We start from the raw sequence: 11,689 nt of genomic DNA on the forward strand, positions 1-11,689 counted from the left end.
CTAAACACTGGCGAGGTTGTGGAATTTTTATTACTGGGGCAGGTTAGACAAACACTTGCCTCACAGTTGTGGGATCTCCATCATTGGAGATCTGTAAAAGCATGTTAGAAAACACAGTCGTTTTGTCAGGAGACGCTTTTCCAACTTTTGGCCAGTCTAGTTGGGCCAAGTGTCGGATAAACCCTCTCTTTCGGAATCTCCCGTATTCCTCATAAAATGAGGAATACAGGGGCTTCTGAAAGACCCCGTTTGCTCTTCCAGAAAACAAAAGGAAGAGCAAATGCATCCCTAGACATGGAAAAGTTTTTCTGGGATACCTCCAATATCCCGGAAAAACACTTGTAGTCTAACCATATCCTTAGATAGACTTACAGCAGTAGCATTGACAGTCACTAAGAAAGATCCAATACAGAATAAAAGGGCACTGTACAGAAAAGTCTCACAGTGAGGGATCAGTTCTCAGTCCGGTTCTGTTTAATATCGGCATCAGTCCTACAGAAAATGGCATAGAGAGTGTCCTGATAAAGGTTGCAGATGACACTCAGCAGGGAGAAGTTGAAGTTGAAGCAATGGGTTTAAATTGTAGGAAGGGATGTTTAGGTTGACTATTAGAAAAACCTTCAACAATGTTACAGTTGCTAAGCACTGGAATAAATGGCCTTGGTATGTTGTGGATTCTCTGTCACTGGAGAGCTGTAAGAGCAGGTGAGACAAACACATGCTGGGAAAGGTTGAGTTAGTGCTTTCTCCTGCCCTGAATGCATGTACCTGGACTAGATGACCTCTTCCAGTTCTATAATTCCATGAATCTAGGGGAGAACAAGAACTCGTAGCGAACCTGTTAATTATCTGGTGTCTGTATGACTGAACTTTCTTTGTAACTGATTCTGGGGACAAAACTCACTGTTTCCATGCCATTGTCTATTCAGTTCAGTACAGACTGTCACAGACAGCCACACCGTGCTCTCTCTTGGGAATGTTACTCTTGTTCTTACATGTTTTGCTGTGCCCTTAGCTTACAATGAATCTCCTTGTGATTGAAGTAATAGTTCTCCTCCTTGCGTATGGACACAAACCAAGTGACAATCTCTATAATCAATGCACAGGGCAGATGAAGAGCCGCAGACCTCAGGAGGGTGTGAAAACGCCCTTTGGTTCAGCAATAAATACCACACACTTCACACTTGCAACTACATCTTAAAACCAACCGTTTGACCTGAGTTACAAAGATTCAGGAACTGGTCTGGAGTTTATTCATTGCTTTCCTCATGGCGCCCTTCACCTCTGTGTTCCTCAGGCTGTAGATGAGGGGGTTCAACATGGGGATCACCAGCATGTAGAACACTGAGATTATTTTGTCCATGTCTATGGAATAGCTGGAGACAGGTCGGAAATACATAAAGAGGAGGGTGCCATGAAACATGCCCACTGCAGTCAAGTGGGAAGCGCAGGTAGAGAAGGTCTTGCGCAAGCCGTTGGCAGAGCGGATCCGCAAGATGGTGGAGATGATACAGACATAGGAGAGGAGAATGATCACAACACTGATCGATACAGTGTAGCACATGGAGGCAAACATCAAAATCTCATTGATGCGGGTGTCAGAGCAGGAGAGCGCCAGCAGTGGAGGGAAGTCACAGCAGAAATGATTGATGACGTTGGAGCGGCAGAATGACAGCCGGAATGTATAATACGTGGCTGTCGTTGCATCCGCCAATGCCGCCCCATACACCCCAGCCACCAGCAGGTTGCAAAGCCTCCTGGACATAGTGACCGTATAGAGCAGTGGGTTGGAGATGGCCACATAACGGTCATACGCCATCACAGCCAGCAAGAAACACTCAACATCTTGCAAAAGGTACCATAAAAAAAATTGCACAGCACAGGCAGTGCGAGAAATGCTTTTCCTCTTGGCTAAGAAATTCTGCAGCATTTTAGGGGCAATTGCTGTGGAATAGCAAAGATCACAGAAAGACAAGTAACTGAGGAAAAAGTACATGGGGGTGTGGAGTCGGGGGTCAGTCTTGATTAAGAAGATCATCCCCCCATTTCCCACCACGGTGACAATGTAAATCAGTAGGAACAACACAAACAGGGGGACCTGCAGATCCGGACGATCTGTCAGTCCTGAGAGAATGAACTCAGTCACCACCGAGTGATTTCCCTCTTCCATGTCCTCTGATCTGGAGATCAGGTAGGTACAGGGTTGTGGGTAGGAGGATGGCTCTGCAAACTTGTCCCTTCTATGTAACGATGTAAATGATGAAAAATGGATGCCACTATGATCTGAAAGAAGGGCTTAATCCACAGAGCCCGATGTCCATGGTTGATTATTCCAGTTGTTCCATACCATGCACACACTCTACAAATACAAGGATACACAGGTTAACTACACTACACACAGGAACACTCCTGTTCACTAATCTGAGCAGCAAACAGTGACTTGTGACTACGCTGTAAGAGAATCAGGGTGAAACCATCTCAGTCGGATGAGATTATTGCTTATCTCAAGAAGGGCTGAGATTAATGTGTGTCAGTCTCCCTTCCCTCTTTAAGCAAGGGGAGCTCTGCGACTTGGAATCTCGGTTTGGGTGAAGCTTGTATATTCTGCTAATGACAGTTTTTGGCACTGAAAATGGCACGTTCCCTAATCTATAGGAAAGCCCAGAGAAAGCACTTCCTCCAGTGAGTTTGTAATTGCCTATGTTTCCCAAACACAGAGATTTTTCATTTAGTTGGAGGAGTTGAGTCTGGTCTCAGGTATATACTGCTGAGGATCTTCAGTTCAATACCAGCTTATCACCCTGGTGTCTCTGCAGTTTCGTGGCTGTGATGCAGGACAACAGCACTTACCTGCTGAGAAGAGACACATATGGTGGTGTTTCCTCTTGGACAGAAACTGCCAGTTGGGAGTATCAATGAAGTTTTATACTGAGATCTGCGCTCTATGGAACATTATTCCTGAAGCACCTGGGAATACCTGAGTTCAGAGAGACCCAACACCTCATTAATGAGCTCAGGGAACCAAAGCCACCATGGGGATAATTCATGCCCTGGGGATTAATTTGACCCACTCCTTCTGCCTAGTGTTATTTAATGATGTAATATAAGTCAGAGTTATTCAATACGGGTCTAGGGATCTATGGCATCCCATGCCTTTCCGTTCCACAAGGATACTAAGTAAATCTGAACAAAAAGGAAAGTGTGTTTTATTGTTTGTAGAGACCAAACTTAGTTGTTCAGCTGAGAAATACCAGAAGGGTCCCTGTGATACCACATTCCCCCATCCTCTGGCTTGGGCCAGGGTCCCAGACTGCACAGCGTGATGGTCTCCCCTCTTGCTGAACTGCCCTGGAACATCACCAGTGTTCCACAGCCGTGGCGTGGGGAGTAGGCGAGCTTGATAAATTGGTAGAAAGTTGATACTTTGAATGGAAACGATGACTCCAGGAGAGAGGGGAAAATTCAATTCCTGCACCCTTCAGTGCTAGGGTCTGTCCTGTACAGGATTCTTCCTGCATCTCATCTAGTGAGATGGGCTACTTATGACAGTGGTCACTCCTAGGCATTGCACATAGCAATTCTCTTCCGTCACTTCCCAGGGTTTGGCAGTTGCTGAAATACAGCTGAGCCCTGCCTGCCCAACCTCTCACATGGCGATTTGCCCAGCGGCTGCCACTTGGTCCTGCCCAGAAACCTTGTTAAGGTAGAAAAAAAAGAGACTGTGGATTCTCTTGTGTTTTGTAGCGATGTCACACAGGCTGACAGGGTCTCCTTAGACTTTCTACATTGTTCTGCTTTTGCACACTAAGGCTGCTCAGAGCTTGCCTGAACTGCGCTCGGTCTGGTGGACGTGGATAGAGAAGCTCAATGGTGTAACCATCCCATAGAGAATGCCCATTAGACCAGATCCCCTGCTTTGTCCATGGATGTCTCTCCTTTTGGAGTCGTTGGCTAGATCCCCAGTCGATGTAACTCAGGACGGCTTCATTGTAACCAAAGGCCAAGGTCTTCAACTGGTGTGAACCTGAGCATGTTTTCAACCATGAGCAGGGAAACGGGCCAAGAGACATGGTGGATTTAATACCACGTACAATCAAGGCTGGATGGGTTTTTATTTGAGATGTGCTACCTGTAAATAGTGCGTGAGGTTCCATGTTGTGTCTTCTCAGAAAGTCATACTAAAAATCAGGAATGTACAGTAAATCTGTGTATCTTGACTCAGAGATGTTAGTGGTCCAGAACAGGCATGGGGAACCTCCTGCCCGGGGGCTGCCTGTGGGCCTCGTATTGCCTAGATTCAGCCCCAGACACTCAGGGACCCCAGTACTGGGGAGCTCGCAGAGGTGCTAAATCCCCCATCTGTTCGCTTGTGGCCTGGAGCAAACAAAATCTGTTAGGCTGAGCCCCCATAGGCTATGATGTACAAGGGGAATATGAGGAGAGTGTCTTTCTCCTTCTAAATTGGGGCCACGGTGAGTGGTTGTCATGACCATGAGGGTTAGACCATATTTGGGGTCGGGAAGGAATTTTCCTTCAGGGTAGATTGGCAGAGACCCTGGAGGTTTTTCGCCTTCCTCTGTAGCATTGGGCGCAGATCACAGCTGGAGGATTCTCTGCATCTTGGGACCTTCAAAGTATTTGAAGGCTTCAATATCTGTGCTATAGGTGAGAGGATTATTCTAAGAGGGGTGGGTGAGATTCTGTGGCCTGCACTGTGCAGGGGGTCAGACTAGATGATCATAATGGTCCCTTCTGATCTTAAAGTCTATGAGTATGTCTACACTACCCTCCTAGTTCGAACTAGGAGGGTAATGTAGGCATACTGCACTTGCAAATGAAGCCCGGGATTTGAATTTCCCGGGCTTCATTTGCATAAGCGGGGAGCCGCCATTTTTAAATCCCCGCTGCTTCGAACCACGAGGTGTACCGGTAGTTTGGAATAGGAACCTAGTTCGAGCCCCGTGTAGCCGCGCTACACGGGGTTCGAAGCAGCGGGGATTTAAAAATGGCGGCTCCCCACTTATGCAAATGAAGCCCGGGAAATTCAAATCCCGGGCTTCATTTGCAAGTGCGGTATGCCTACATTACCCCGCTAGTTCGAACTAGCGGGGTAGTGTAGACATACCCTATGAGTCTATGAGGTTAGGCAGCAGCCTGGGGATTAAGGGGTTAACTATGTCCCTTACCTAAGTCAGGTAGACTCAGCCATTAGGAATGCAAGTAGGAATTTCAAACTGGGACAAAGGAATTTGTGGGTTTTTTCTCTTCTTTGTCCCTGACACGTTTTTCTCTCCAGCTGCTGAGGGAGACAGACATGTCTCCCGCTCCAAGAAAAGACTCTTCCCTATCTGTAAGGAGGGTAAGGTTTAGATAAAGCCATTAGGTTTTATTGTTTTATAGAGTGGGAAATGGGATCTGATGTCTGTGCATTTTAAAAAAAAGGGCATTTCCTCTCATTTGTAATTAAGCTCTTGGCCCATGGTAGGATTCCCCCCATGAGTATATTAATTTGTATTTTTTTCATTTAGTCATTATGCTTGCAACAGGAATATTGTGGTGACAATTCAAGTTCTTTCTCTTTTCATTTTATTAACCTGGTTCTGGTTAATTTTTGTAGCCTGGTTTTTACTTTAGGGGTGCAATTTCCCAAACGATCTCTGCCCTGCTTTTTTCTTATAATTACCTGGTTGGTGGCAGTGGATTTTTATCCCCAAAAACTAGGTTTTTAAGATTTTGGGTGGAAGTTTTGTACCACAGCCTGGACAGAAAGACAGAAAATGGCGATCGGGGCATTTTTGCGGAAAACCACGTTTAGATTGGCCACAGACGTTTTTTGGGGAAAAGTACTTTTTGTGGAAAAGCATCCTGCCAATGTAGACATGATTTTTCCGAAAATGCTTTTAACGGAAAACTTTTCCGTTAAAAGCATTTTCGGAAAATCATGCCAGTGTAGACGTAGCCATAAGGTTTTAGGGTACTTTGGCATGGTAAATGCAGGAGTGGGTGCCTGCAGAGTGGAGAAGAAGCCTTGACAAATGTGGGTTTTTTTTTTGTTTTGTTTTGTTTTTTGCTCCTAACTTGTGTGTGGTCCCTGACTGAATTCGGCTCCCGACCCAAAGAATCCCACCATGCTCTAGAATTTCACATGGTGCAAATCAGCGTAGTACCTTTGAACTCCTGGCTGACTAAAACAAACTTTAGCACAACGGACGGCTCAGTGCTGGCAGAACTGGGGAGGGAGCAGGTGCTCCTGGCTGGTTGCTGGGCCTCCAACTATCTTTCCCCTGGGATAAAGGGGAAGCATCAGTGAAGTCTGGGCACATGGTGTAGTAGCCCAGGAAACTGAAGCAGTTTAGTTAAAGGGACATAGTGCTGTGTGCCTGCTGTTCCTAGCGTCCCTGGGCTGGAGTGGCGGTTGGGTCACTGAGCAAGAGGCCTCCAATTAGACAGTGGTAAAAGGGATCTGAAGTGCTTAGTGGCCCAACTACACAGCAAGGGGTCAGAAGGGACCTGGAAAGGCAAAAACATTGTCTTCAGGTAGAAATCTCTGGGTGATGGCCTGATAGCAGGGTAGGGACTCTTTAAAGCCTAGAGACACCCAACCAGAAGGGGTGTTCGGGAGAGGTGAGTGTCTTGTTGTTACAGCCCAATAATTAAGTAAATGGGTCCATTGGAGACTGTGCTAGGAGCAACCACTTGTCCTGATACAGCAATCTGGTCATCCTAGGGAAGAGAAAATTCTCTTCATGCATCTGCCTTCTAGGAATGTCACACGGGGCAGTACGGCTTCACTGAAACCTTCTTCATCCCACAACAAATGGCAGTGACGGTTCAGAGAGGGGAATATTTACTTGTTTAAATCTCTTTCCAGAAGGGCTGTGATCTTCCCTTACAGAACAAGAGCAGAAGGACTTCCAATTTAGCAACTTTCACTGGTGGAGGAACCCTGACTCTGCTGAATTTGACACACTTAGAAGGGCTTTTTTATGAACTGCCTGGAAATTGGAGTATAGAGCCAGACCTCAGAGATTGGACAAGAATTGAACAAGATTCTAATCCAGGTTAATTCCTGTGCACACCATAGCTGGATCCCTGGGGCATTTGCCAATTGGGAGGTGGATTAAACATGCCATACACCGTTGCAATGGGTTTCGTTGGAAATGGGAAGGGTGGGAGGTTATGGGTGTGGCTACAACGTTTTGGTGTGAGACACAGGCAGTGGTCCTCTCACATTTTATGTGTCATATATGTCAATGCCTGATGTGTTTTTGTCTTGTATTTCAAAGGGCATAGCCTGTGGAGGTGCTTGATTTCTTTCTGTGAAGTCTTTGTGGGTTTTTTTCTTTTGAGGTATTTTAACAATATACCTAGAAATGTATTTTCTGAAAACTCATAATTAGTGTATTGGTATTATCCCGATAAATCATGTGTGGCAATACGATATGTGAAGTTAGAAGAGGAAAGGGTTTGCTATTAACTCATGTTACAAACAGATATGGGCAAACAGGCCTATCTGAAACCAAGCAATGCATGCTGTGGTGTATTCTCTATCAAAGCAGTAAATAGCATCATCGAGGAGAAAGGGAAATAAAAGAAAACTCAAAAATATGAGGTAAAAGGCGACATAAAGATGCTTTCACATAGATATTTTGTCTCCTAGTAACCTGCTGGTAATGTGTCTCAAAGCGGGGACAGGACTATAAATAGAAGAACTGGGTATCCCAAAGCCCCCTCTCCCTCTCTCTTTACTGCTTCTGCAGGGACAGAGAAACAGCAGTCTCTGCCCCACCACTAACGTATGGAGAAACCAGAGTAGAGTCTCACAGACAGAGGAGGAGATGGCTTTCTTCTCTGCTAACATGACTGCTACCATATTGGGGTAGGACATCTGGGCTATGAAAATAACTCACAGCTAAGGCTCTGGGTTCTACCTCTGGAAGGTTCAGGTACAAGGGCATCACATGCTGCCTTTCAATAAAACAACACAGAGCAGCTATCTGTAGGTCACAAGGCCTAGAGATGCTGAATGGGATGGGTGTCTGGTACTGTCCAGCACCCTCCTGTACAACATCAGCTTCTTTAAAGTCTGTCAGAATATGACAGGCACAAATCCTGTTCCCAGGTAGAAATTCCTAAATATTTTGAGATCAAAACACAGTGGCTTCAATAAAATAATCCAACACATTTATTGACTTCAGAAAGAAAGATTTTCAGTGAATACCCGTAATGAGACATAAAGATCTGAATTGGTTACCAAGAAATAAAAGATAAAATGTCAGTAACACCTCACGTAAGAGCCTAAATGAATTCAAAGCAAAAATTTATCTCACCACCTGCTTTTCCAGTCTTAGAGGCTGCATGCCGTTAATCCTTTTAGCCCAAATCCTCCCCCAGTCCCATGTGGAAAATAAAGCGATAGTTGCAATAACATATAGTCATTTTTAAATGTTGTATTTACAGTGCATGGAATTACATGGAAGCTTGGGAATGAAGTATCGATCTACCTTTACTGTGAGCATCAGCAAATATGGGAGCACCTTATCAATTCATTAAGGTTGCCTATAGAAGCTAAGATCACCCAGTCTGGGAATTTTGAGGGTCCAATCCTGTAGCCCTTTATTTCCAAAATATAGAAAGGGCCTTGAAATCAGTGACTCCAGAACCCATTTTTCAGATTGCCAACATTAGGGAAGACTGACAGAAGTGGGTTCATTTAGTTGGGAAAAGAGAAGGCTATGCAGACTAGGTTATGTTACCCTGGAAATGTTACCCTGGCTTTTACTTGTTTTGCTGTTCCTTAACTTACAGTAAAACCTATTGTGATGTAAATGACCTTTCTCCTCTTTGTGTATGGACAAAAACAATTTCTATAACTACCACATCGAGCACAGAAAGAGCTAAAGAGTTGCAGGAGGGCATGCAAAACTCCCTTTGATTCAACCACAGAAATCGCACTCTTCACACTTGCATCTACATCATAAAACCAACCTATTGCAAAGAGGGTTAAAAAGATTCAAGAAGTGCTTATGAGTTCATTCATGGCTTTTCTCAGGGCACCCTTCACCTCCCTGTTCCTCAGGCTGTAGATGAGGGGGTTCAACATGGGGATCACCAGCGTGTAGAACACTGAGGCTATTTTGTCGGTGCCCAAGGAATAGCTGGAGGTGGGTCGGAAATACATGGAAAGGAGGGTACCATGAAACATGACCACCGCAGTCAGGTGACAAGTGCAGGTAGAGAAGGTTTTGCGTCGTCCTTCAGCAGAGCTGATCTTCAGGATGGTGGAGATGATACAGACGTAAGAGAGGAGGATGGTCACAACGCTGCTCACTATAATGTAGCATGTGGATGCGAACATCACAATTTCACTGCTGCTGGTGTCAGAGCACGAGAGAGCCAGCAGTGGGAGCATGTCGCAGTAGAAATGATTGATGATGTTGGAGTGGCAGAATGACAGCCGGAATATAAAATATGTATTAATTACTGAGTCCACCAACCCCATAGCATAGCAGGCAGCCACCAGCAGGTTACAATGCTGCCTGGACATGGTGACTGTATAGTGCAGTGGGTTACAGATGGCCACATAACGGTCATAGGCCATCACAGCCAGCAAGAGACACTCAGTGTCTTGAAAAGTGATATCGAAGTACATTTGCACAGCGCAGGCAGTGTAAGAAATGCTGCTCCTCTCGGCTAAGAAATTCTGCAGCATCTTTGGGGCAATAACAAAGGAATAGCAGAAATCACAGAAAGACAAATTCCTGAGGAAAAAGTACATGGGGGTGTGGAGTCGGGGGTCAATCATGATTAACAAAACCATCCCTCCATTTCCTGCCATGGTAACAACACAAATGAGCAGGAACAAAAAAAACAAGGGGAGCTGCAGCTCCGGACGATCTGTCAGTCCTGAGAGAATGAACTCAGTGACCATCGAGTGATTTCCCTCTTCCATCTCTTCTGTGCCAAGATGAGGCAGCTACAGTGACATGGGCAGGGGATGGCTAACACAGCCAGGTGTTCCATACAGTGTACACACTGTACATATACAAGGACACATAGGTCAATGATGCCCTCCACACACAGAGACTCCTGTTCATTTCTTAGAGCAGCAAACAGTGATTTGTGACTCTGCTGTGGGAGAATCCGAGTGAAAACCATCTCAGTGTGATGAAATTATTCCTTAGCACAAGAAGGGGTGAGAGCAAATAAATATCAGTCTTTATAGTCCCTTTGGGCAAGGGACGCTCCGTGGTTTGGCATCTCAGATTGGGGAAAAGGATACTCACGGTGCTAATTATGCATCTCAGCATCTGATAATGGCATTTTCTCTAGTCAGGAAGAAAACCCCGTGAAAGAACGGGCTTCTGTGATGAAGTAATTGCCCCTATTTTCCAACCAAAGTGGTTTTTTTGTCCTTTAGCTCATTTGGTAGGAGCTTGGGCTCAGATTTTTAGTGTTGCTGTTCTTGATCTCCATATATGGTGGTCATCATGTTGTCTGTATATCTCTGTGACTGAAAAGAGAAAGAAACTGCCTGTTTGGAGCATGTGGGAAGTTTTATACTGACTTCTGTGACCTGAGGGATAATTTTGGTGTAGCAAGCAGGAATACTGACTCTCAGGAGGTCATCACACCTAATTAATGTGCTCAAAGAACCAAAGGCACATTCAGAGTAACTCTTGCACTGGGGATTAATTTGTCCGACCTTTGCCTCCCCTGTTATTCAATGAGTCAACCTCATCAACAAAGGGAGAGTTTGTTTTGTAGTTTGTGAAGATCAAGTGCTTTTGGCTGAAAATATAATATATTGTCTCACAAATGCCACAAGGGTCCCTTCAGACACCACATTGCAACATTCTCTGCCATGGGCCCAGGTCCTGCGCTGGACCCCATCTCTTTGAGGCATGATGGTCTCTTTTGCTTACGTGCCTGGAGGAAACTTTCCATGTGAGAGTTTGGGTAGGGAAGGCTCATCTCTATTTCAGTAACTGCCAAATCTAGGGACCTGGAGTCATTAAAATAAAAATGGCCACCGCGCTGTGCTGGCTCAGCTAATCATCGGCACAGCGCGCGAGTCAAGATGTGGATCGGTCGACAAGGGAAGCCTTTGTCAACCACTCCTGTAAACCTCGTTTCATGAGGCATAAGGGAGCAGCCGACAAAGGCTTCCCTTGTTGACCGATCCTCATCTTGACTCATGCACTGTGCCGACGATCAGCTGAGCCTGCAAAGCGAGGTGGCCATTTTTATTTTAATAAAGCCGGGGATATTTATATTCCCACTTCATTGATTATGTCAGGTAGCCTATTTTACATGCCTCTGTCAGCAGAGGCATGTAATCTAGACGTACCCTTTGAGTGTATCTTCAACCAGGGAATCTACTCAGTTCCCCTGAATAGTTAAAAACTCAGGACTGGAGTCTTATGAGAGATGTCCTCAGCTCATGTGTGAGACCTACATGGGAAATCTGAAGAATGTTGCATGACTGTATCAAATGAGGGGTGGATTCACCACTTTCCTACCTATAGATTTGATACCACAGTTCCTCTTGTGCTTCTTGCAGTTTGCACATTTACTTTCTTTGTGCTTCAGCTCTTCATCTGAAAAATGGAAATGATGCTAGTTCAGCTAACATGGAATTAGTGACAATAAATGTGATAAAGATTTTGAGGTGCTCCGAGGTACCACA

At 45.2% G+C, this 11,689-nt stretch overlaps 2 protein-coding genes across 2 annotated transcripts; both read right to left on the bottom strand.

Moving 5' to 3' along the window:
• Window positions 1-1,231: 1,231 nt before the first annotated feature.
• Window positions 1,232-2,170, bottom strand: LOC142829330 (olfactory receptor-like protein OLF2). The gene has a single exon (XM_075928820.2). The coding sequence runs from the start codon at window positions 2,168-2,170 to the stop codon at window positions 1,232-1,234; it is 939 nt and encodes a 312-aa protein (XP_075784935.2).
• A 6,843-nt stretch (window positions 2,171-9,013) lies between these two features.
• Window positions 9,014-9,952, bottom strand: LOC102451610 (olfactory receptor 8U9-like). Its single transcript, XM_006133571.3, has one exon. It carries the CDS (start codon window positions 9,950-9,952, stop codon window positions 9,014-9,016), a length of 939 nt encoding a protein of 312 aa, XP_006133633.3.
• Window positions 9,953-11,689: the final 1,737 nt, after the last annotated feature.

This window comes from Pelodiscus sinensis, chromosome 5, assembly GCF_052426305.1.
Source record: "Pelodiscus sinensis isolate ZL-2025 chromosome 5, ASM5242630v1, whole genome shotgun sequence".
Classification (NCBI taxonomy): Eukaryota; Metazoa; Chordata; order Testudines; family Trionychidae; genus Pelodiscus; species Pelodiscus sinensis.

What these genes read in the sequence shown, in the direction of transcription:
- LOC142829330 (XM_075928820.2), bottom strand. Translation starts at nt 2,170, where the DNA reads ATGGAAGAGGGAAATCACTCGGTGGTGACTGAGTTCATTCTCTCAGGA.
- LOC102451610 (XM_006133571.3), bottom strand. Translation starts at nt 9,952, where the DNA reads ATGGAAGAGGGAAATCACTCGATGGTCACTGAGTTCATTCTCTCAGGA.